The sequence below is a fragment of the Marmota marmota genome, unplaced genomic scaffold, assembly GCF_001458135.2.
Source record: "Marmota marmota marmota unplaced genomic scaffold, marMar, whole genome shotgun sequence".
Taxonomy (NCBI): domain Eukaryota; kingdom Metazoa; phylum Chordata; class Mammalia; order Rodentia; family Sciuridae; genus Marmota; species Marmota marmota.
In genome coordinates, this window is record NW_025999900.1 from 10,515,907 (window position 1) to 10,541,818 (window position 25,912).

The 25,912-nt window shown below is 39.5% G+C and overlaps 1 protein-coding gene across 7 annotated transcripts in view; it reads left to right on the plus strand.

Moving 5' to 3' along the window:
• Nin (ninein) overlaps positions 1-25,912 on the plus strand; it is a 103,053-nt gene that overhangs the window by 12,965 nt on the left and 64,176 nt on the right. For all 7 annotated transcript variants that reach the window (XM_015490874.2, XM_048798607.1, XM_048798606.1 and 4 more), the window contains exons 3-4: positions 8,568-8,649; positions 21,205-21,374. In XM_015490874.2, the coding sequence (XP_015346360.1) occupies positions 8,568-8,649; positions 21,205-21,374 (252 nt within the window). The remainder of the gene's footprint in view (positions 1-8,567; positions 8,650-21,204; positions 21,375-25,912) is intronic.

The window sequence follows — 25,912 nt, forward strand, 5'->3', positions numbered from 1 at the left end:
CCCCCCCCCCAAAAAAAAAAAAAAGAAAAGAAAATAGGCATAAAAAGAAGATAGTTTGCTTTGGTATTGTTGAAGCCCTTTATTATATTCAGTTTTAAAAATGCATTTCCTTTTTTTTATTGTTACATACCTACTTTAAGAAAAAACAGCTCCCTGAAGTTCTAAAGTGTTTCATTGCTATGTCATTACTTTAATATGAATTTGAATGCTAAAATATCTCTCTGTCCTTATTCCCACTCTTTTGAATGGGAATAAGCCACTTGGCAGCAGAACTCACCATTGGCTTCCAAATAAGATGTGTGAACTTGGGCCATCAAAGGCACTTTGAAATTTTTAGTATTAAAATTTGATAGCTATACAAATATATAATTTAGCTCAGCTTTCTACCTTTCATTTCAAAGTGCTTGTGGTTCTTTTATAAATGTCATGATTAATTTCAAATGGTAGATTTACTTCTTTGTTTCCAGTTCATTAAGAGCATTTTAAGGTTTCTTTCTTTAATATATATTTAATCATTTGAAGAGTAAATCAGAAATAGAGAAGTGCTTTTAGGCAGTGATTATTTGGACTTGTTCTCTGTGTGCAAAATTACACTTCATCATCAATCACCGCCTATTTTTTTGTATCTATCCTGTGATCATGCTACTATATCATATTATTGATCTGAGACCTTTCGAACCTACTGCAGGGAATGGTAGAAATGTTCCTTGCTGCATTTCTCAAATGCCTGGCCCTTTGCCTTTTTCTTACTCTTAAACTATCACACTTTAACCTGTAGCAGTGAGGATTATATGTGTGATTCCGTTGGTCTTGTGACTCCAGGTGAATTATCATTCTCCTTCTGAACAGGAGTCTCATTTGAGGTTGATCTGAACTCCTGTGGGTCTGTGGTTCTGCATTTATAAAAAGTCTTTCTAATGAGGGAGTTATTAGATTTGCGTCTATTTTATGTTAATGCTTTCTTGTCAAACTCATTGTGAAATTTACTTAGGTTTTGAGTACCTTAAGTTCTTAAGTCTCTGAGGTGTTTTATGTGACAGGAAGCAAGGGGGGAGGGGGAGCTATTGGGAAGGCCTTGAACTCTGTAAAAGCAGGAAGGGTCAAGCATTAGACAGCCATTGTCTTCAATCTACTTTATTTCAATAATGCCCATGTCAGAGAAGACATGGTCAGGAATGCTCTTTAGATTTCACCAATATTCCACTGATACTTTTATGGTTTGCTTCCTGTCCGCGTAATGTTATTCAGTGTCAATCACAGATTTTACCTGACAGGGTTCATCTGTATGATGAAGAAACCCAGCACTTGGAGAGAATTGTTCAAGGTCAGACAATTCATTTGAGACAGTTCCACGTGGGATACTGGAGTTCCAAGACCCTGCTTTTAAATGTACATATTCAGTTTCCTCTAATTCCAGTATGCAAAAATAAGTCTCATTCTTTGTTCCCCTCTAAATACTATCAGCACCACCACCACATGGAGACTCTGTTCTATTAGAGCATGGTCTTTGAGGTGAGACCTGGATTCAGGTACTGGCTCTTGCTGTTTTTTAGCCATGATGGCATGTCATCTTAAATACTCCGAGCCTCAGTTTCTTCATCTGTATAATGGAAATATAATATGTTCCTTGCAAGATTGCAGTGAAAGTTGGTTGAGATTGTGTGTGCATAATTTTATCATAGAGCCAGGAAAAATTGTTTACCCACCATATCTCACTGTACATTCCTCTTCTCCACCCACTACATGCCCAGAAGGGGTCCTCAATAAATAGTAACTTCAAAGTAATGTGTTTCTAAGAAAGCTTATTAGAATAGAAAATGAATTTGCTAGAAGTTGTCTTGGTTTGGTGGTGGTTTGTGTCCATTTCCATCTTTAGGCAGGGTTAGTCACGGAGAACAAATTCATATAGTTAGTTTTAAAAATCTACCTTTTAAAAAGGTCTTGGCCTCCCTACACTGTCTGCAATAAATGACTGCTGGGCTACAATAGCCCAAAGACTTCATTTAGAATAAAACATTTCATAACTGAATCTTTCACTGTAAAACTACATCTCTTCGTCAGTGTATGTTATTTCTCCTTGCATAATGCTATGAATATTATTTTCCTATACATTGACCTTCTGATAAGTCTATATTTCTATACCCATTTCCTAACAATGTTATGAATACTCTCTTGTTGATTTCCCTTTGTATTACTAGATATAAACCTACTAAATTTAATGACAATTGCCTGGACTTTGCCTTGTTTAATAAGCTCACTTCATTAAACTAAGTTCTCTCACTCTGGGTCTGTTTGAAGTACTGCCTATATACATGTGCAAACTGGGTGCATTTGATCTCCATGATTGCTCAAGGTGATTTTATGCAACCTTTGGTTCCTTATTCTACTTCCTATTGAAGGTTTCTTTGTGGTTTGAATTAGCATTTGCTTCTTGTGGGGCATTTAAACCTCTTTTTTCCCCCCAGTAACGCAAATCTTATTTCTTAAAAAAGCATTCATACAAAATGTAGAGAGGAAAAATGATGAGGTAAATTCTATTAAGCAGTGGTGACACCTGACAAAAAAATATCAGACTTGACTAGTCTTCCTGTTAATTTAGTTTAAATGTCATGTGTGTTTTTAGTCAGTCCTGTAATTTTCCCATTGCTGCAAACTGCCCTTTGAGGCATACAAGATATGGAGATTCTTGTAAAATGAATGGCAGCAATTATTATTCAAATGAGGAGGTACAACCAGCATGTGCACAACCTTGAAGCTTGTTACCCTGTGAGATTTAATTGCCTTGTGTATTTGTGAAGATTTCTAAATTTTAACATAATACAATAGTAAAGCTCCCTGGGATAAGAAAAGTGTTACTTAAAAATTCTGGTTACTGAACATAGTCAGCCCACTCTTTATGTGATTCTTCACAATAGAGGGCATTTGTCAACATTTTGGTTCTGGGTTGTGCCCTGGGGGCTTTTTTGCCACATCAGTATTCATGAGCTTTGATGGAAAATAGCAATCACCTGCCTCTATTAGAGAACTATCTCCTTGAATCAAAGATGTGGCATTTACTGCTATTTAAAATCCAGGGGCCCAGTGTCCACATGCCCTTGTAAGAAAGAAATAAAGATCAATGAAAGACTTAAAGCTACTCCAATTATTTTTATCAGCTGCTGAATAGTATCTGGTCTTGGGGATTTTTGTTATTATTGAGGAAGGAGGGGGACAGCTAGAAAAATGTTATTAGATTATGAAGAACCTCTGAGTTAATAACCACATAGATGCTTTTTCTTCTAAAATGAGGCTTATTTAACTATATCATTAGTCCATTTTGAAAACGTTTAACTCCATCTGTGAATATCTTAGAGCAGTCAAAACCTATCCCAATTTCCTTCCGTACTGGCCCAGTAGGACATGCTGAATTACCAGAGGCCTCTGCTGGCTTGTTTGTGTCTCTTTCAAGGCACTTACCAGATTCTTGTTTGTAATAATGAATGCACTTTTCTTTTTTCTTCTGCATGTCACTCTCCTATTTTCCTAGAATCTAGAGTGCAGCTGATAAACTTCCGAGGTTATGCATCTTTTTGATGACTGATCCCCTGTTGCCATCTTACACCCAGCTGCTCTGTATGAAGGGTAGGGTTTGACTTGCAGCAGCAGGGGGTTTCCCAGAGAGGTCAGATCAGGAGGGAAGTGGGTCTGGGTCAGGCTGGGCCTTGAAGAGGCCCACCAGAAGACCTAGCTTACTTAGGGTCTCTAAGCCACCCCATCACTTTCAAGACACATGGCCTCAAGCACGTGCCCTCTCTGCGCTACTTCTCTTAAATTTTAAGGGGGTAGGGGCAATCTCTGTTTTGACTATCTCACATGGATGTTGTGAAGTTGAAAGGACAAAATTTCCAGGAAAGAATGAACTTTCAAAAATACTCCCATTCACTTGGTATTATTCAGGACTCATGTTAATAAAATGTTCTGGTTAACTGGAGATAACTGGACCTTTTACCCCATATAGTGACAGATGAGAGAGAGAGAGAGAGAGAGAGAGAGAGAACACACACAACATGTTGACTACTGGAGATTTTTGAAGTTTTATCCTATCAAAGAATAATTAAACATAACTTAGATTGTCCCTGATCATAAAATCTTCTTGATCTATCAGCTTTTCTTTTATAATATAATAGAATGATACCCTGAGGATTCCTTCAGTAGCTTATTAATCTTTATCCCAACACTAATGACCACGACCTATTTTTGAGTGGACATGCCATTTTTTTTTTTTTTAATCAGTTCTGTAGATTTAAAAATGGTGGTTGGGGTTGTGGCTCAGTGGCTGAGTGCTCACCTAGCACATGAGAGGCACTGGGTTTGATCCTCAGCAACACATAAAATAAGTAAAATAAAAGTATTGTGTCCAACTATAGCTAAAAAACTTTTTTAAAAAATGGTTTTTAAAGCATAAAAATATTACACATCACTTTTGTTTGAAGGAAGATAGCTAATGTCTTTTCTCAATTCAAATATGTCAGTAGTTACTTCCTGGTCTTACCTTGGAATGCCCCTTTCTTTTATTTGCTACTTCTGCTCTTTAGTGGGTTAGGAAGCAGATAATGAAGTTTCTAAAAAATCTGGTAGTGTAAGAGTAAGGAGATCCTGTGTTGGTCCTGTGGCTGTTCCTAGGCAAGAGCTCAGGGCTCTACGGGGCCCTGCTTAGCCTTACACCTCCCTTGTAAGTTTCCTCATTTTCTGTTGGACTCTAGGTAGATGGAGTTACAGGATGAACAGCCTTCATATGCATGAAGTTTGTACCATCTCAAGCATTTTTGTGTTTGTTATGCCTTATTTTTTTTCTTTTTTTTTTAATTTTAGTTGTTGATGGACCTTTATTTTTCTCATTTATTGGTATGCGGTGCAGAATCGAACCCAGTGCCTACCACTGAGCCACAACCCCAGACCCTGAGCCACAACCCCAGGCCTATTATACCTTATAAAAGGGAGATTTAGGCCTCATATAAAGTCTTGGAAGTACAAATTATGTGTGCATTATCATTTGTCAGGGGAATAAAATTGAAGTATGTAAACCCCTGGGTGACCCTCACCACTGCCATCTACTGAATTGAACTGTGTCAGGACACAATTCAGAAGGGCTCTTTCCCGTTGCCCTGGCCAAAACTTAGACCATTGAAAGATCCTAGGGAGACCTACAGAGTCAGTATGAAGGATTTGAAACAGGAGCCTGCCATTCAGCTTGAAGCCAGGGTAAGTTTAGGCTCATTCAGGTTCCTCCATGAATATCTTAGAGCAAGAAACCAGAGTTGGGCGTCCCACACACAGCAGACCAGATCAGTTCCTCTGGTTCTGGGCAATTCCACAGGTCCTGGGGCTGGGAGAAGGTGGGCTCCCAAACTCCCTGCTCCATCCCACCCTTCCACTCATCTATCTCAACTGCTCCCACAGTCAGCTGCTTCGCTTCAAAATGTAGGCCCAGTTTGACTGTAATAGTGGTGGGAACAGTCACCCCCACTATTAGTAGTATTAACTACCACTTGTGGGATACTTAGGAAATTCTAGGGTGTTCTAGACATTTTACATGGTTTTCATTTTATCTCTCTAACACTACTATTGTAATAGATTTGGAAACAAGAATGCCTTTGCTAAAAGCTGTGACCTCCTGGGTCTACTGAGCCCTACAGGTTTTGTATCTGTCTTCTTTATTTCCTTAAACTTTGGGTTGGGTCCCTGCTCAGCTTTGAACATAGGCATGTTCATCAACTAAGGAGTACTTATTTAAAACTAGTAATACAAGGTTTATTGGTCCTAAATTTAGCCAACATGTCTCATCACTCTTCAAGACTGAAGCCAAATTTGCAGGGAAGTCTATGGCATGCAGTTTCAGATCTCTGGAGTAGCACCTAGAAGTTTTAAATCCTGTCCTACACCTTCCAGGAACACCAGGAGCAGTCACTTCATGAGAATTGAGTTGCCACTTTCCAGGATCACAGGTCTGATGGATAAACATCCAGAACCACAAGTATAAATTGCCCCTCAGAGTGATAGTGGCTTCTCTGGTGCCACTTCATGGAACCAGAACTGAAAGAATGATCAACCAGACAAGTTTGACCAAATCTGTTTAATTATGCCTACCTCTTGACCCCCAATCCTTCCTGTTTGAACCTAAAGCACCCATCAGTGCCCAAGACAGGGCTGAGATGCTAGATCTCACACTTTGCCTTCCCATTATGGCCGTATTAACTAAAGCTCCCTTTGCTACATTTCACCATGACCTTTTCCGCTTGTTTTTTTTTTTTTGGGGGGGGGGGGCAGGTTGGTTGAGCCTGGTTAGTTAGGACCCCAGAGTCAGGGCTCTAAGTTAGAATGCTGGTAACATGATGAGGGAGGAGTTACTCTAAAAACCATAAAATTCATACAGTGCTGTTAGCATAGTACCTGCCTGACTCCTTTTGATATTTCCTGAGAGCGGAGTTCCATGAAGCCAAGTCTTTTGTCACTCTTGTTCTCTGCTGTATCACCAGTGCCTATTTAGATGAAACAGATGGGAACTCATTTCTTATCCTCACCAGTGATCTAGTTCTTCTTTGTACCTTCTGAAATGTTCCAGATTTGTGCCATGTATCTGACAGTGCTTGACACATAGCAGCTACTCAATAAATATTTGTTGAGTGAATTATATTATTTGATAGATATCCTCAGTTTGACAGATGAGCAAAGAATAGCTCAGAGAGGTTTAGCAGTTTCACAACAGGAAGTGATCAGCAGCACCAGAGTTAGAACCTGGACCTGCCTGACACCAGAGCCTCTGTGTGTCCTTCCAAACCCTCTGCTGCCTGCCCTGGGAAAAGGAATACTTCTGCTAGGAATTAGGAGTTGCCCGTTAAGTGGCCCGGATGGGAACGCTCCTGGGTATGGGATGTTTATGAATGGCTGGTAGGGAAGATGGTGTTGCCATGTGAACTAGAGCTGGGGTACACTGTGCTTAAAGCCCATTCCTGAAACTAAGACCACAAATCCTCCCTCCCAGGGGTTTTGAAGTAATTTGTCAGTTGTGAATCCTGGTTAGCAGAGCTTGCATTTCTGCAACTGTTTAACTGTCCATGGGTTGTATCCCACTATCTCTTTAGCAGATGCCCTGCCTCCCATGACAGACTACTGTGGCTCCTTTGATTGTTGATTTTTCAAGACCATAAATCTAACTTGAAATTTGCCAAGAGTATATAGATCCTAAATGTCCTCATGACAACAAGCAGTTTTAAAAGTAATAAACCTATGAGATGATGGATATGTTAATTAGATTGGTTATGATGATTTTTTTTACAGTATATAAATATATATCAAGCCACCAGGTTGTACACCTTAAATATATGCAATTAAACATTTTTAAAAATATGTAACGTTCAGTCTAAAAGAAATATGATTTGGGGAAGTAATTTTACTTAATTAAAATCATGTGGTTGGGAAGTCACATATTCCTTGGAAGTGTGTGGTAAATTGTAAGCAAACACAATTTTATGACATAAATGAAGATGGATTCTTCTCCTTTGCTTTGATTGCACAGGTAATATCTTATCTGATTTTCCCCCATTGTTTAGATAACTAATAAGGTTTCTTGCTTTTCCAAATTTAACTAGGAGGTGTTTTTTAATCTGTCACCTATGTTTAAGCCTCTAGGCAGTGTTTTGTAATGACATCCAGAAAAATCCACAGCAGCAAAGGTTGCAACATTTATCAGACTTTCATTTTGTATTTATCTATGGAGTAAATAGGTGCCACATTATCCAAGAAGCCTTATGATGAGAAGAACTACCATCTCTTCTTCCTGTCCCTTTAGTTGAAGTTATAGAAAAATCTAGCTGGCCAAAAAGAAAATTGTTTTATGTTTTTAAGCAAAATAATATCCCAGTTCTGACTATTTCCTTAAATAAGACAGATTCTTTCACACTGCAGTCAAGGCATTTGTATTATTATGGATTCATGAAAATTATTCTCAAGATTCTCTTATCTCCTGATTTGCTATTGACTTATGCTTGTTTATAGACTCTTGGGCAACTGGGAGATAAATTATTATATTCCTGCCCCAGGAAAGACCATAGTCCAGTCATCCTCAAAAGAAAGCTTACCTCTTCTAGAATATCTTAAGAGCTAAAACTTTACTTGGGAAGTTTTTCCTAATATCTAACCTAACATTTTTCTTTTCTGTTCTTGTTTGAAAAAATAAAAGAAGCTAAGAGTTAAATACACACACACAAACATACACGTGTGTGTGTGTGTGATTGATATATATATCTTTTAAGCTTTTGAGCTTTTAAGAGGGTTTTGCTGTACAGCTTTTTCCCTTGGGGGTTGAATAAATATCAATGTTGATATAATACTAATTTGTTTATGGCACTGAATATCAAAATGATCAGCCCATTGTCCCTTCTGTACTTTAGAGAAATGAAGAAAAAAGGGGACAAAGGTGGGCAATGACTCAATTCAAGGCTGTCAAGATGGGAACAAACTCTTCTGGTACCTCATAGATATCTTGGCACTGTGGAAATGATTTTAAATTTTTTATTTTTATTTTTTAGGTGCATTTTGACCAATTCAAAGAAGCATTAATACTAATCTTGTCTAGGACTTTGTCTAATGAGGAGCACTTTCAAGAACCAGGTAAGGGCACAGATGTTCCTCTTCTACATTCCCTTTGAAAGTTGTCCAGGGAGGGTTGGGATTGTGGCTCAGTGGTAGAGCACTCACCTAACACATGTGAGGCCCTGGGTTCGATCCTCAGCATCACATAAAAATAAATAAATAAAATAAAGGTATTGTGTTCAACTACAACTAAAAAATAAATATTAAAAAAAAAAAAGTTGTCCAGGGAAAAATGTGGGGACCTTGAAGCATGTGTGTGAAGGATTTGGGACATCTGCCTTTCACAGATTGAGCAGTTATTTCCAGTGACTTCTTTCTTTCGATATTGTCATAAAAGCCTTGCAGCTGTTGAACACTAAAATGAGACTTCTCCACTATAGCAGCGTATTATGGAAAAATAATTGGATTGTTCCTAGGCAATATGTCATATGGTATGGCAGTAACTCACTCCTGGAATGAATGGGGAGAAGCTAAATGGTGACCACCCTCATTCTTATTTCCTGTGTACATGGAAGCCTGTGATTTGGGGGACATTTTTCCTGAAGAAAGATTCTGACCTAGAGATAATTCTTTTTAGTCTCAGTGAGTGGCTAGGCCTTTGCTACAGACATTACCATAGGCATTTTTATTATTATTTATGTCTCCTCCTTTCAAATGTTAGCTCCTTGAGGGCTGTGTATTCATTTTTATGTTTCCAGTGTCTAGAAGAGTGCTCAGCACATAGTAAGTAGTCAATGAATGTTAAGAAATAAAAGACTTCACTGATTTTTTTTTTTTAAAGTACTGTACATTATGAGACGCATTGCTATTTCAGGTATTTCTTAAAATTTGTTGTCAGCTACTGTCACGTACATCTAAAAAGAATAAATTAAAAAAAATGTTTCCAGATAAATTAAGATGCCATTGATTTTGAAATATGATCTGATTTCAGTGTGCTCAATTCTGGTGTTGGAATCAATAAAATATGGTAAATATTTAAGAGGGAAGTCTAGACAGTACAGAAATTTGTATCAAAGTACAGTCTGGTTTATCAAATCAGTGGCTGTCATAGGCTAGATGGAGGGATTGATTAAAACTCCTACATGATGGAATTTTGGTTATGATAAAACTTATATCTCAATAGTAATGTTAATTTACATGATTATGTGAGCTTTTTCCAACCTGTAGATTGTGCATTAAAAGGATGAAATTTTCTCAAAGTAAATGTCATCACAATAAACCTGACTTAAAAAAAAAAAAGAGAACATCAAAAATACAATGAGGTTTGAGACCAAGGAGAAATCATTGACATTTTTGTGGCTACCAGTACATGTTCAGTGTGACCTATTTAGATGAAACAGATGGGAACTCATTTCTTATCCTCACCAGTGATCTAGTTCTTCTTTGTACCTTCTGAAATGTTCCAGATTTGTGCCAGGTATCTGAACTCTGCCTTCCACAGTGTCTTGGATTATGGACTGTGTCCCCGCTTTTGCTGATGCTCACCATCCCTAGGAAGGCTAGTCTCAACTCTGAGGCTTGCCAGCACTCTCCAGAAGCCCCCAGTGAGCCTGAGCAAGAGGGTATTACACTCTTTGAGATTTTTCCAGACAGGTGGTAAAATTTCTGTAGGTGACTACTACTGGAATAAAGGATGTTTGTTAATTATGGGATGTCACATTTTGTTGGTATTTTTACTTTTTAAAGGTAAATTTTTTCATCTTTATAACAATTACACAAGATCTAGGAACTCTGATAGGACAATGGTGATATCACTGCTGGTGTACATTTCAGTTCATATGAACATAGGTAATAGAGACATAAATTCAGCCTTCTCTGGGCTGATAATGTGATTTTGTATGGATTTGGGAGGGGTAGACCTGCTCCTAGTCCACATGGTCCTTTCACCGCCTTTTCTTCAAAACCTGTGCTGTCACCTGCCAGAAAATTGTCATAATAAAGATAGAGATTTATGGTGATCATAGATGTGGAGGTTGCCCCCTAGACTTGTGCTGGGTTGTAATATAAGCAATAGACTGAGCTAGAACATGGCTATTTGAGCTTGGTCACAGCAGGAAGTAAAGCAGATATATCAAGCTGCTGATGGTGATTTCACAGTTATGTGTGTATCTTGCTGCTGTGTGGGCAGAGGTTATGATTTGGACCAGTCTCCCAGGATAACACAGAAGAGATTTTTATAGTCTTGCCATGTGCCCTGTCCTTGGGGTAGACTGCAGCAAGCTTTGTGATAGAACTACTGCTCCCAAATCAGTGTAAAGCAGCAGCAAGACACCTTCTGATAGCATTTCAGCCAGGATTTAAATGACTTCCCTAACATTTGTTCTGCTAGGATAAAATCTAGAATTGAGTCTGTGCCTAAAGACTATTTTATCTAATAAGAGACATGAATCAGCCCTTCCTCCCACATTCCCGGCTTTGTTCTAAATATCTCTGCTTTGTTTTTGTCCATCTCTCCCTGGCTTCACCAGTTGTTCATGAGGATCAAGCAATTCTTTCCCTCAAGCATTCTTCTAACCACTCTCACTGACTGGTTTGGGTGGGCAGAGACAGAAAAGAGTAAGGACTCCAATGCAGTGCATCAGGAAGCCACCTGAGTTTCAGCTTTTCCTCTCCCTTTATAACAATAACTGTCCCTTAAATAACAGACCATTGCATTTTAGAACTGCAGAGATCTCTGCAGTTTTATCATAGAACAAATTGAAGCCTAAGGAGGAACAGAGCCTAATTGAAGTGTCACAGATAATAGCAGAGGAGAATGCTAATATTGCATCACCTGGGTACCAGGGACGTACTGGGTTTAGGTTAAAGATTTTTAACCTTCAAAGGATGAGTTGGTCCTCAGTCAGTGCAGCCTGGCCCAACAAGTCTGCCAAGTAGCCAGAGGCATCAAGAAGTGAATGAGAATGTGTTGCAGATGATGGTTGGTGACAGGGATACCTTTGTCCTTCATTGTTGGGTGCTCAGTACTCATGTTTTACCACAAGGGCCAGGACTGTTTTTGCCTTGGCTTTTAAAATCAGTGGTCCTGATATACTTGAAGAGAAAAAGCTGCCCTTAAACAATAGAAGGAGACTGAAAAAATAAGAAGGCCATAGTGATAGCCCATTCATATTTTATAACACTTAGGATTTTTATGAGTTAAATTATCAGATGCCATACCAGGCTGTAATACAGAAAAGTCAACTTGATAAGACAGACAGAACCTTGAGCTAGGAGTTAGGAAACACTGACTCAGCCCCTCTGATCGTGTGCCCTTACATGTCTCATCTCTGTGGTTTTCAATCAGCTCCTATCTAAAATTGGTCATATTAGAAAATACCTAAAATCCCTTTAAGCTCCAAGATTCAATTGTGTTGTCTTCTAATATCTAAATGACATTATCTAAATCTCTGAAAAAAGCTAGCTTTTGTGTTTCTATAAGATTTTACCTAACATAAATTGATACTCTAAAGTGCTTCTTCCTAAGAATGAATGCTCAATATCTTTTACATTCCTCTAATAAAAGAAATTATTTATATAGAACAAAAACAAAGATCTAATGGGATTTCAAAGGCAATGAAATTAAGTCGTTATTTCCATAGTCTTTGGCTCTGCTATTTATTACTTCTCTGAGGTTTTAAAATGAGAAGTTGTGAACTAGGTTACTTTCAACATCTTATAACTCTCTTATTTGTGATTTTAAGACTCATTTTCCCCCTAAAAAGCAATAACAATAATAACTCAATAAAAAATGCAAGATTCCAATAAGTTCAGAAGAATGGACTACAAATGTGGGGGAGTCCTTTGTAAGTTTCAAACTGACCAGCATTGCCAGTGGCATAGTTCCCCTCATATCTACATGTACAATTTAATTTTTAAATTATTTTTCTGGAATAAGAGAGGTGCAACAACTTAATTATTACCTCTTCATTCAATTTGTGACGGCTCTGGATTATTGCATTTTGTAGTGGAAATGCTGCCACAGGCTCTCAGCTACATGGCATCAGCATGCTAGCTGAATCTAGTCCCCAGAGATTTTGCTCTTATTTGATGCATCTTGCATTAGATTTCTGTTTTATAGTAGATGTTAGCATAATGCAGGAAGCCCTTTCCCTGATATGGTTCGTTGAAAGTGTCTTTCCTTTGTTTATTGGAGGGAGAGAAACTCAGGTTTGGAAAAGCCAACTGATTAGAAAAGCAGGGCTGGGCAGTGTTGTGGTGAAGGTGATTGTTTTGTTTTGTTTTGTGACAGACCTTCCTAATTCCAAGAACTGCCCTACTCACAATTATTTTTCTTGTACTTTGAAGAAGCCATCAATATAATAAACAGTTATCTTTTCATTCACTTAGTAAATGTACTGTGAAGCAGGTTCTATGGTAAGTCATTGGGTTCAATCTTGATTTGCAGCAATGGAAGATTTGTATTTGCATCTCTGAAGTCTGGCTAACATCTCTGTTTTGGGGAGGCATTACACACAGATAGTCCAAGAGACATGTTTTGTGTCCTCTGTTTGGCTAAGTAAGATAAGTGAGAACTTAATCCCTGTTCTCCTGGTGTTGGTGACATGCTAATCGTGAGGACCAGAAATTTTTTCCAAAAGAGTGAAATAAACCATTACCCCCAATTATAATACAATGAAAGAAGGTGTTAAGAATGTATTTTTTATGAATGACAGTAGAGGGGGCAGAGAGAGAAGAGGGGAGGGGAGGGGAGGGGAGGGGAGGTGGGATAGCAGAGGATAGGAAAGGCAGCAGAACACAACAGACACTAGTATGGCAATATGTAAATCAATGGATGTGTAACTGATGTGATTCTGCAATCTGTATATGGGGTAAAAATGGGAGCTCATAACCCACTTGAATCAAAGGGTGAAATATGATATATCAAGAACTATGTAATGTTTTGAATAACCAACAATAAAAAATTAAAAAATAAAAAAAAATAAAAATAAAAGAAAATAAAACATTTTTCCATTCACAATAAAATCATGTTGATGTTTTGCCATTTTTGCTTTAGAATTTTTAAGAGAAACTATGCTTTCATTTGAAGTTTCCTTCTATCATTTCCATAAAAACTACATAGCATTTCTCTTTTTGGATTAAAATTATGTAAATGATACACCCACTAAATATTGTTGAAGTAGGGCTTCCTTTACTGTGAAACATTTTTCAAAATTCAGATTCCTGAATCCTACCCAGATCTAACTAATCACAGTCCCTTGGTGGAAATGTCCAAAAATAGGCAATATTCTCAATATTTTCAAAATCATTTTTGGTGTTTTAGAACATTGATTTGGGAGCCACTGACACAGAAGATGAACTGGTGGGAAGGGAAAGCAGAGGCAGGAAAAAAAAAAAAAAGAATGTATTTTTTAATATTTATTTTTTGGTTGTACACAATACCTTTATTTTTTTTGTTTATTTTTATGTGGTGCTGAGGATCGAACCCAGGGCCTTGCACGTGCTAGGCGAGAGCTCTACCGTTGAGCCACAACCCCAGCCCAAGAGTGTGTTTTTAATATCATAAAATTGAAAACACTCGTGCCTACTACCGGTGGTCACATAAAGTGATAGAACCTTTCTAGAATTATAGAAGATAATAAATACCAAGAGCTGTAATAATGATTTTGGTTAATCAGTGTGACTCTCAGATTTTATGCAACATAAGTAATTATGGATATGTGTAAAGAGCTATGTATGAGTACTCATGTCAGTGTGTGCATGTGTCAAGAGAAAAAAATTGGCAGTGTATTAGTAGGCATATTGTGGTATATCTATATAATCAAAGACTGAGCAGCTATTAAACTTTGCCATAGAAGATTCCTTGTTATGGTAATTTTACTAAGGATAAAAAGCAGTCTTTTAAAATTATATGTATATGTGCTAGAGCTGTTCATGTTATTTAAAATTAAATAAATGGGACTGGTGAGAATTTTGATAATGAAGCAGATTACTTGGAAGTTGTGTTTATATTTTAATTTTAATATCAGCGAGTCTCTAAGGTTTCCAAACAGAGGATGGTGGTTTTCCACAGAGAAATTAGTGTGTCCCTTTGCATCAGCCCATCCCTCTTGCATCAGCCCAAATGAAAGGAAAGTAAACTAACAAGGAAGAGAAAATTAGGATAAGCACAAGATCAGGACCAGGACAGTTCCAGTTTCTGAGATGAGAAACTGTATAATGTCATTATACATTTGCCTTGATCTTATTTGTTACAAAAAAAATGAAATTGAGGAAATCGACTGTGAGGTTAAAGGCTGGGATATTCTTCCTGATTTTGCTCTTCCAGGCACCCACTGCTGGGTACCTGTCCCTGGCCTGTTGGCTTTGGGCTGCCACTGGCTCTGTAGAAGTCTGAAAGAACCAGAGTGTGGCCAGAGCTCCCAGGACAGAAGCTGATAGACCAATTGGTGACCTTGCTCCATGTAGCTCCTGTTCTTTTCACTCCTTCCAGATGAGGAAACCAAGCCTTCCTGAGTTGAAGTATTCCTAACCCTGACAGCAGTTGAGTATCTGGGTACAAGGCCCAGTTACTTTCCACGAAGCCCTGCTGTCCTGGAAAGTGTAACAATTGTGGATTTTAAGACTCATTTTTTCCCCTAAAAAGCAATAACAATAATAACTCAATAAAAAATGCAAGATTCCAATAAGTTCAGAAGAATGGACTGCAGCCTTTCTCCACCCTTATTACCTTTGTATCCAAAAACCTGTGTTCTAGTAAGAAGTAAGATGAGTAAGCAATCTTTTTTTTCTTTTCTTTTTTTTTTACTGGGGATTGAACCCAGGGGCACTTAACCACTGAGCCACATCCCCAGCCCTTTTTTTATATTTTACTTATAGACAGAGTCTCACTGAGTTGCTTAGGGCTTTGCTAAGTTCCTGAGGCTGGCTTTGAACTACCAATCCTCCTACTTGAGTTTCCTGACAGGCTGGGATTACAGGCGTAAGCCAGTACATCCAGCCCAGTAAGCAATCTTAACATGTAAAAAGTGCTTTTAGAAAAAATATGACCACAATCATTATTAAGTTGGAAATGATAAACAATAAGAGTTACACCAAATGCATAGAAAAAAAGGTTCCAGTAGAGTTGTGCCAAGAAGTTACTTGAGAGAAATGAGTATTGGGTTGTGCCTTAAACAATGGGGAGGATTCAATTAGATGAAATGTGACTCTGCTTTTTTCCTCCAAGTGTCTTCTGATGCAGGACCTCCTAACAGAGATCAGCCAATTGATCCTTCCATGCCGAGGCTGGGGAAGCAATCATAATCATTATCCACTCAAAGATCTTTTCCTGTTGACTGATTGTCAACTGCTGGAAGTCTGAGATAGACCAAGTAGTCACACTGATCAGTCCTGGGCACACCACACTCACCCACCACCTTCAGCAATTTTGGGGGTGCTAACCTTCCTCTCAGAGCCTTTCTCCCTGGAGCCTTTCTCCACCCTTATTACCTTTGTATCCAAAAACCTGTGTTCTAGTAAGAAGCATCTTACCCATAAGAACTGATATGGAGACTGCTCCTAAAATTTTGTCACTGGGAGAACCTGAAAGACCCAATTGAACATCTGCACCTCGTGTGGTGATTCCAGGAGAGGGGAGTAGATGGGGAGTGAGGTAGTGATGTCTCTGGACCCCCAAGCAGCTGTTTGGAAAGGCCTGCCAGCACACACAAGTATGGGGAGAAAAGGCTGCTTGGGATGATGTCTCCTGGGGACTGGGAGCACACTGGGAAGCAAAAGGAATGGCAGATAATGTCACAAGGCTTTTGCTAGTGTCTTTTTTGTGTTGTCCATTCTCTGTTGGCCTCTCTCCCCCTTCTTACTCCTCCCTACACCTTTCCACTGCCCCAACTCACCTAAACCCTCCTCCTTCGTCCCCCTCTCTGCTCTTCTCCTGCCTCTTGGTTTCCTTTCTTATTTTGTTTCTTTTTTCCCTCTTGCAGTCCTCCTCAAGCCTTTAAGTTTGCCATCTCCTGTGCCCTCACCGCCTTCTCTCTCTCTCTCCTCTTTCTCTCAGTCTTTCTGCCTCTGTGTCAATCTCTGTCGTTTGCTCTAAATATGTAAGTCTCTCTCCTAGTCTTGTTCTTGGTTTGTCCTTTAATTCCTTGTCTTATTTAGAATCAGATGGGGGTTTGCAGTCCCTGTGTAATGGCACATTCATAACCGGTGAGGAGGTGGGGATGCTCAGTGGGGCAGGGTGTGCTCATTTGCTACATGACTGCCTTTTCCCAAGAAAGCTTCTTGGGGGTGTTTGTCTGGAGGTTTGCACATGTTTCATTTTTTATCCTTTGTTAATGTCAAATGGATTTTAGGAATCCTGTGAGATCAGGAGGCGTGCAGTATGACAGGCCTGGATTGGCACCCTCTCCGCTGAGGTTCTTTGGAAGGGGGCGGTGTCACTGGGAATGACTGCCTAGGCTAAGTGGGTCAGGAAGGCAAACAGAAAGCAAGAGTCTGCCGTAGCAATTCCAAAATAAGAATGGCTGCACCCTCATGGCCAGGCTTTCTTCTTCATCCTTGGAAATAGCATCAGATTATATGGGAGATCCAAGAAGTTTGCTTCAGAAAATGATAAAATGTCCATGTTGTGTCTCAACAAGTATAACATAATGCCCTGCCCATGGCAGGTGTCCAGTAAATATGAGGTTAAGTGAACGTAACACTAGAGGGCAGCTTTGAAAACCTGCTTTAACTTCTCATGTGTGTGCTGTGGATGCCACTTTATCTGCGGTCCTAAGCTTGCACTTGTGCACAGAAAGCATTTGATTAAGTGGAGCCTCCCTTAGTGTCTTGTCATTATGCCTTTGGCCATCCATGGGGTGTTTTTAGGACACCTGAGCATTCCAAGCGGCCACCTGCATCATGTTGGTGGCCGGGGTCAGGTTTGGAAAGCTGTTCCTGCCATCAGCACTCCTGGGAAGAGTTGGAAGAGAAATGGGCATGCCACTGATGTTTGTTTCCCTGCCTGCAGTTGGCTCATCCACTTGGAGTATCTTTCTCCCTGATGCTGTGTTTCAATTTTCTTTTTATTGTAAGTTCGGGACCTTCTGGTCACAAGTCATACGTGTGTGTGGAGGTTCATCCTAATCTGGATGGGGAAAATTACCACAGCTCTGCAGCTTCTCTTCTTGGGACAACTAAGATGTGTAGTGAAGAATGAGCACCCAGCCTTTATTTCTAAGATTAAAAGGGATAGGGCTTTTTCCCCGCTTCATCTTTTGAATTTTGAATTAGATCTTTTACTCTACCTGCTTGTTAGAGATTATTGGTTTCTTCCTCATTACTCCAGCATCTTAAGGGGATTAAACCAAGGTTTCTCTTTGGCCCCTACTCATAAGCAATTGTTTGGTTTTGGGAATTAAACCTAGAGCATCTCAACTACCTTACCATAACCTCTCCCAGGATGGATCTGAGACTCCCCAAGGCAGGTTGGTGTGCATCCTTCAGAGCCTATCTTTATTTTTATGTAGTGATGCTAAATAGGAGAAATGAAAAAGGGGAGAAAGAGAAAAATGACTCAGAAGTGAGACTCAGGCAGAATCATAAATACACTTTCAAGGAATTAAAATACCAAAGACAGAGCAGTTCTACTTTGTTTAATTGGCATTTCACATTTCTTCTTGGAGCTCATGATCAGAGCATTCCTTACATCTATGTCAAAGGAAACTATGGGATGTAAATAATTTTATTTCTTAACAAACCAAATAACCCCATGTCATCTGGCATGGGTACATTGTTCCAAAATAAAACCCTAAAAAACTTACATCTGAATACTCTCATAAATTAATAAACTAACTTTGCCCTAGTGCTTCAGTTTTGCTCCTATGCCTGGTAAGAAGGAACAAGGCATTCTTTTTCTTTTTTCTTTTTTAAAATATATTAGTTGTAGATAGACACAATATCTTTATTTTATTTATCTTTATATGGTGCTGAGGATTGAACCCTGGGCCTCACTCATGCTAGGCAAGCTCTCAAGAGCTGAGCTACAACCCCAGCCCAAGGCATTCTTTAGTCTTAATATCCTGGCCATGGACTGACTTGTGGACTGCTGCTGTTGACTTCTGAAGCCCTGGTTGAGACTAAAAAGGAGAATCGTGGTTTTCGGATGCTTAACACAGCAGTGGCTGTTGACTATAAATGTTCTCCCTGGAATTCCTTATTCTTGTGGTCTCTCTTCTCTTCTTATCATATAATTTCAATGACATTAATGTTCTCAATAGAAATGTCTAAGTATAATTCTAAGAGATAACTATTTTTAAATGGTGTGTGGACTCTAATTCTCTTTTGGTCACACAGATGGTTTTGAAAATTCAGTGATGAGGAAACATTAATAATCTTTTTTTCTTTTCTGTGTGCTAATATCTTTATTCTAAAAGATTATACAGTTTAATAGATCTCTCTAGAGTTTGACTATAATAGGTACATTCTGTAGAAGATATTAAAGTTTGCTTAAAATTGCTTATTATAATAGAATTTTAAAAATCTTAAGTTCCTGGCAATGCAGAAGTGAGTAGGTAAGCAAAGCACAACTTCATGGGTCCCTAATGGTTCACAATCTATTGTCTTTTATTGCTTAGAGAAAGAGCTGTTTGCAATGCACAACTGCTCCCTGAAGTAGGGGGTAGTTAGTAGTTATTAACCAAGGAATCATTTCATCCACAGGTAAGTTTAGGACTAGTCACAGTAGGATTTCTTAAGAATGTTGCTTTTCTCCTTTGGAAGCTTTTTTCCAGCCTGCAGTTGAAGAGGTCCTCTGTCAATTCCATCCCTGGACGTGACTTTGTTCTCAAAGGTTTTAAGTTTTCCTTTTAATCTTTTCCAAGTCCCCCACTCCCTCGTCACTAATGGTGTATCTTGTTGTCTGCCACTAAAATTTAAGAATATCTAATAAATTAAGGATGGTTCTGCATTGCCTCTTATCTGACTAGCATCTATGGGTGTCAGCTGCCAAGTAGCTCGGGTGTCTGTGCCGCTCCTGAATCCCCACAAGCTGACACACTCCCTTCTGAGAAAAGGTACCTTCAAATATGCATGCAATTTTCAATATAAATTTTGTATGTTTGAACACTGCCTGTAAGAGAATCGCTTGACCTAATAAAAATGACTTGACTGGGACTTTTTAAAAGCTGGATATAAATATCACTAGAGATTGTATAGCCAGCATAAATACTTCACTCTGAGCTTTGCTGAGCATTCTCAGAATGCTTCTGGCCACATTTGTGAGTCTCACGAAATCTGAGCTTGTGCCAGAGGAAGGGCAAGGGCTAGTCAAACAGGGTCATCGGCCCTCCCTGGAAAGCCATAAAGTGAGGGCTAACCTACTGTGGTTCAATGGTAGCAGAAGAAGGCTTTTGTTCTTTCAACTCTTATCTAATCAGCCACCCTCATTTTGATGCTATGTTTACATACCTCACCTAAAAATCAACATGTCTTGAGTTCTGAGATATCTTGTGAGGACTGTCATGTTCAAACAGAACCCATATTGTGTTCTCCAGAGAGACAGTGTGTCTATAGACAAAAAGACAACAGAAATCAAAGCATTGCCAGTCTTTTATATTTTAATTGAATTGTTTATTCTCCTAATACTGCACAGGTACTTTATAAATCGTCAAGATGACATTCAAATAGAGTGAAGTATTTATTTATTTTGTTGCTTTAAAGCTGTTTATAGTAGAAAGAGGCTAGTCTGTCATTGTGGTGATGGTGTTGGTGGCTGTGATGATGGCAGCAGCGATGGTGGTGGTGGCAAAGGTGGAGTCAGTGAATGTTGAACCTTCCATGTCAAAATGTCAAAATGCTGAAGCCCTCCTTTAAGACCAAGAGATGGCCCTCCCCTTATTCACATTCCTTTTCATTTTGTACAACACTGAAGCTCATAAAGAGGAAAAAAAATACAACACACCGTTTTTCTTAATAGAATTTTACATTTGCTGTTTTATTCCACAGCTTTTAATTTGAGAATGAGATCTTGATGCCAGGCTTCATAGACGTGACTTGCTGTCATTAATTGATTAGATCCTGCTGTATCCATCTCTTTGCTTTACCTTCCTACTTGTCTGATAGACCATAAAGTAGAATAATTGACCAAGGAGTCGTTGAGGTAAGGGAGGGTGTTTCTAATTGATGTGGATGCTAACTTTACAGTGCTGGTGTGAGGTCTGTTGCATTACCATTTTCCAAGATTTCCTCCAAGATATCTGTTGGTTAGGTTTTTTTTGTTTTGTTTTGTTTTCCTCTCTACCCACTTCTGCATCTCCAACCTGCAGAACATTAGCTTAGTAAACAGAAGAACAAATATGATCCCTCACCTTTTCCTGATCTTCTGTACTTTTGAGTTAAAATCCTTTGCTGTTACCATTGCATCTTTCCCACGATATGCAGATATCTACTCGGGCTGCTATAAATCATTCAGAATTAGAAGTTGTGCTCTGCATCTGACCCAGTAGCTCACATACGCCCACGGCCACCACAGCTGGCAAACAGTGGTGGTTTATTTCAGGGCTGGTATAAGAGGCTGTATCCAACGGCTGTGAATGTTAGCTCAGGGCTGAGATTCTCATGTAATGTGGCCTCAACTCTTGTCTCCTTGTCCAGACTGCTCCCTGGAAGCTCAGCCCAAATATGTTAGAGGTGGGAAGCGTTATGGACGAAGGTCCTTGCCTGAGTTTCAAGAATCTGTGGAGGAGTTTGCAGAGGTGACAGTAATTGAGCCACTAGATGAAGAAGCGCGACCTTCACACATCCCAGCTGGTGACTGCAATGAGGTAAGTAGTTGGAATAGCACATCTAGGATATGCTCCTCAGCATGGCATGGAGCTGGGAGAAGTAAGGGCACTTAAGACTGAATGCAGGCTTTTCTGAATTACCAACTTCTTATTAATCTTATTACTTGTCTTTTGGACATAGACATTAATCTTTCTGTTTGAATATTTTCTCCTTGGTTTCAGCTTTCAGAGTGAGTGTTGACATTCTGTACATTTTTATGCTTTTATGTTTAGATTTCAGTTATGTTTATATTGTCAGGGGTCTTCTACTTCTAGCTCTTCCTGGGAATATATCTTATCCCAATGGTGCAGCTATTTTTTTATTTTTTTTAGTAACTTAAAGATCTAGCAAAATCTTTCCCTTCCACCCACTCCAAACTATAAAACAGCATTCTGTTATAGGTAGAAAATGAAAGCTAAATTTTCAGGCAGTTTGAGAGCCTGCATCTTATCTTTTGTGATGTACTAAAGCAGCTCTAGTACTCCATTCTTGCCTCAGGATATCAAGCAGGGGCACTTTCCCTCTGCTCAGCAGTTGCCACTGTTCTTCCTACTGGTTCTGACACACCCAGGTCTGTCGCCCTCTGCAGCACTTCTCCCTCCCTTAGCTCCCTTCTGTTTACTTTGCATATTGCCATAATCTACCAATAAACAGTAACATTTTCTTTATTCTTTCTTTATGGCTCATTTACCAGCATCCCACTTACAGAATATGATTGAAAATGCCATGCTGAGCAAGCTCTAAATATTTCTTGCAAATCCCAGCTCAGATTGGGGCTGCAAATATTTCAGATACTAATATAAACTGGGAAAGAGACAGCACCTCAGCTTCCTGAAAGTGGTCTATAGATTGCCGGCTGATTGTGTGTGTGTTCATGGCTGTCTAACACCCATGTTGAGCTTACTAAAATCTACAGGAAACATGCTCCCAATATGTCCCCAGCAATCAAACATCTGGTATGCTCAACGTTCCAGAATATGCACAAACCCAGAGTTAACTAGAAACCCAAGTATTGAGCAGAAATGAAACTGGCAATAAATTCTGAAGTTTACAAGAACACACAAGCAGTCTGCCAAACAGAAGAAGTTTGCATCATTTTTTAAAACAAAAGCCATTTGTCCTCACTCCAGAAGTGACAGAATTGTGAGTGGGAAGAGAAGAAAATCAAGTAGGAAAGGGGGGTGTGGTGAGACATGAAAGCTGAAAACAAGGAGAAGGGACACTTCCTGGGATATCATGGTCCCCTGGGTGGGTCAGTTGGGCACGGGTTGCTTCCCATCTCAGGTACAGTTTTAGTGGTCTTCCCCTATCTCAGGTCCCTTTGAAAATCCAGATAGGGACCTTTCTCAGGAAAACACACATACTCACACGCACAAAACTTCACATATACAATTTTAGAGAGGCAAGTAATTTGCATACTTCAAGGAGTGCAGTGTTCATAACACTGTGTTTGTCTTGTATCCTGGAGGATATCATTTTATTACATAAAGTCCGTTTCATAACTCTGGGTAGTATGAAATAAATGAGATGCTTCTTGGGGTGGGGGGGGATGTTTAAAATGTTTCCAACACTTTAGTGGATATGTTTTATTTGGAAGCTACTTTTAAGTCTAATTTCCCAGTTCTCCAACTGTTTTCAAGAGATTATTATTTGGTGTTAAGAGATTAAGTGGTTACTTATTTTTTGATATGATATCCAATAAGTTCTTGGGCAAATCTGACCATTGCTGGTACTGCATTTCTTATATCCTTGTTATCTTATCTACTGGACTCTTAGTGAGATTTACTTAAAAAGTGAAAGTTTGGTTTCATGTATGAACAAAAAGAAGAGCCGAAGTTTAAGCCTGGGTACAATCTTTCTGCTTGTAAAGGATATATTGGGAGAGTCATTCCAGCCCCAACATCCTATAGCTTCCCTTTATCCTCCAGAAACCTCTTGGGTGTGACCTCTTGTGCTATATACAGAATCTGCAGTTTTCTCCATGTTCCTTCAATAGAACTGCAGATAGAGGCCTGGAGAGGGTCATTTCTCTGGATTTCTGCTCTCAGCAATCCTGCTTTGATAGCGTGTTCAACCATTCTTGTCCCCACCCCACCTTTTTTTTTATTGCTAAAGGTGTGTTCAAACCAAAGCTCAACCACCTATTTCTTGCCTAAAAATCAAGTGTTTTATAAGTGGATCCTGTCATTTTTCAAAACAATTCATCTCTTTAAAAAAATGAATAGCTTCTCATGTAGCATTTTCAACATTCCCTTTGGCAGTCGAAAGGGCAAATCCCAGCCCTGTGCAGCAACCCTGGATGCAGATCACACTCATGCCATTGCTGATACACAACGCCTCACACTGTCCTTTTGTCAGTGTGTCGGTCCTGTTGCATGCCCTGTGTGAATGTGCAACCTCCTCCTGGCCGGTTACCGCATTAGCCTCAGCAATCGAGAGCCACTGAGTCAGCCAATAGAAGTTCACATGTTGGGAGGCACAGGCCCACTCTGAAACCCTGCCCTTCTACAGAAGCTGTCTAGGACAGCTTCCCCATTCTAGAGTGGCTTCCACTGGGGACTGTGGGGTGGAAGCAATTCTGAGTGACCTGTGGAGTTCATTTACTCTCACAAGGAGTCTGAACCTGTCAGGAGTTCTTCATTGTACAGTTGGCTTCTTTTTTCCTCCCATTTTGGTTGCCTGAGTCCCTCTTGTCTTCTGTCTGTGGAGGTACTAAGAATTTGTTCTTTGGGCTCAGACTTATGTCAGTGCTACCAGGCAATAATGAAGGAGGGTGTGGGCCTCGTTCTCCCAGATATAAATATTTTATAAGGAATAACCAGATGGGCAGCTAGAGACAGTTATCTTAGTTAAGTCCTGGGTTTCCTTTGATTCCTGGGCCCTGGCTTAGGTGAAGGTAAAATTCTTGGCTTGCCTTAGGCCTACAGTATCTGGAAGGAATTCCAGAGTTTCTGGATGAAGACAGTTCCAAAACCTGAACCTATTGTCAGAAATTAAAAGAGGGGAGGTCTATGCAATGAGAGACTAATTTAGAGGGAAGGGGGGTACTGGGGTTGAACTCAGGGGCACTCGACCACTGAGCCACATTCCCAGCTCTGTTTTGTATTTTATTTAGAGACAGGGTCTCATTGAGTTGCTTAGTGCCTTGCTTTTGCTGAGGCTGGCTTTGAACTCTTGATTCTCCTGCCTCAGCCTCCCAAACCACTGGGATTATAGGTGTGCATCACCACATCCAGCAACAAGAAACTAATTTTAGTCCATGTTGAATTTAATACTAGTTTTATTTACCTGAGGACTTGCAGAGGGTGGGCAGTAGGATGAAGCAGTGTTACAGCTGTCAAAAGCTGTCCCCATGTGGCTTGATTCCTGTTAGGAACTCATCCCATCAAAGTAAGTGAGCAATCATCTGAAAAGCAATACCTCCTCCTCTTTGCCCTCCAGAGCTAGTAAGGGAGGTTGCTATCAGTGACAGGAATTCGTTCCTGGGCTCCTGGATTAGTGATTCCCAGTGTTTTTCTGAATCCTTATTTGACAGACATTTTCCCACAAGAAAAACAAAATCAGTAATTCTTAGCAGTCATAATTCTCTGCAGTCTACCTATAACTCCACTCTTTCTCTCCCACTCAGGAAAACATATAGAAATGCAGATGAGCATGAGAGAGGCTATTATGGAGATTGCTTTGAAGCAACTATATTTATATTTAATGTAAGTCCCATGTGAAGCTTCAGGCTTCATTAGCTGCAAGCAACTCGGAGCTCATCTGGTGACTGTTCACCGTGCACCATTGTGATGTGCTGCTATGGGTGAGAACCCACATTGTTACTGTGGAGTAGCTCCCTCCCTGAACAGATCATATGAAAACAAACCTTGTTACAAGGTGTTTTTGATCATGTTTGACTTTTGTTTCAGTATATCTATGTTAAAGCATTGACATAAAATGTAAACATTTTAATAGTCTCCATCCTGCCTCCTCTCCCTCCCCCAGTGCTTTTATCAGGCAATTTGATTCTTTCCTGCTGAAACTGAGACTATCTAACCTAGCTATTAAGCATGTCTCCCCTACCAAGTTTAGTTTACAAGGCAATAAAGCCCTCTGTAGGGAAAAGACTGCTGTAATCTAGCTAAATTTTCAACACTGAAGTGTGGTGTTTCAGAATTTCATTTGGAAACCCTGAAGCAGAATGCACTAATTCACAAGTGACAGGTAGGTCCCACTGGCAGGCTGCAACATGCATTTGCCTTCCAATTTAGTGTGTTTATGTGGCAAATGGATCCCTTGGGCATCTGACCTCTCTTCTGGGTAGTATTGAAAGAAAAGTGGTGATTTTTCTTTTTTCGTGACGTCATTTTCACCCAAGTCAATTCAACAGGACAATCTACTTTGAATTAACCCAACAAACAAAGGACACATTCTCGATTCCAAACTGAGGTTCGATTAATGAGAAGGTTTTGATAATCGCTGTTTGTGCTTTACTTCATTAAGAAACAGAAGTGAGTTTTTTTTTTTTTTTTTTTTTTTTTTTTTGGTTTGGAAA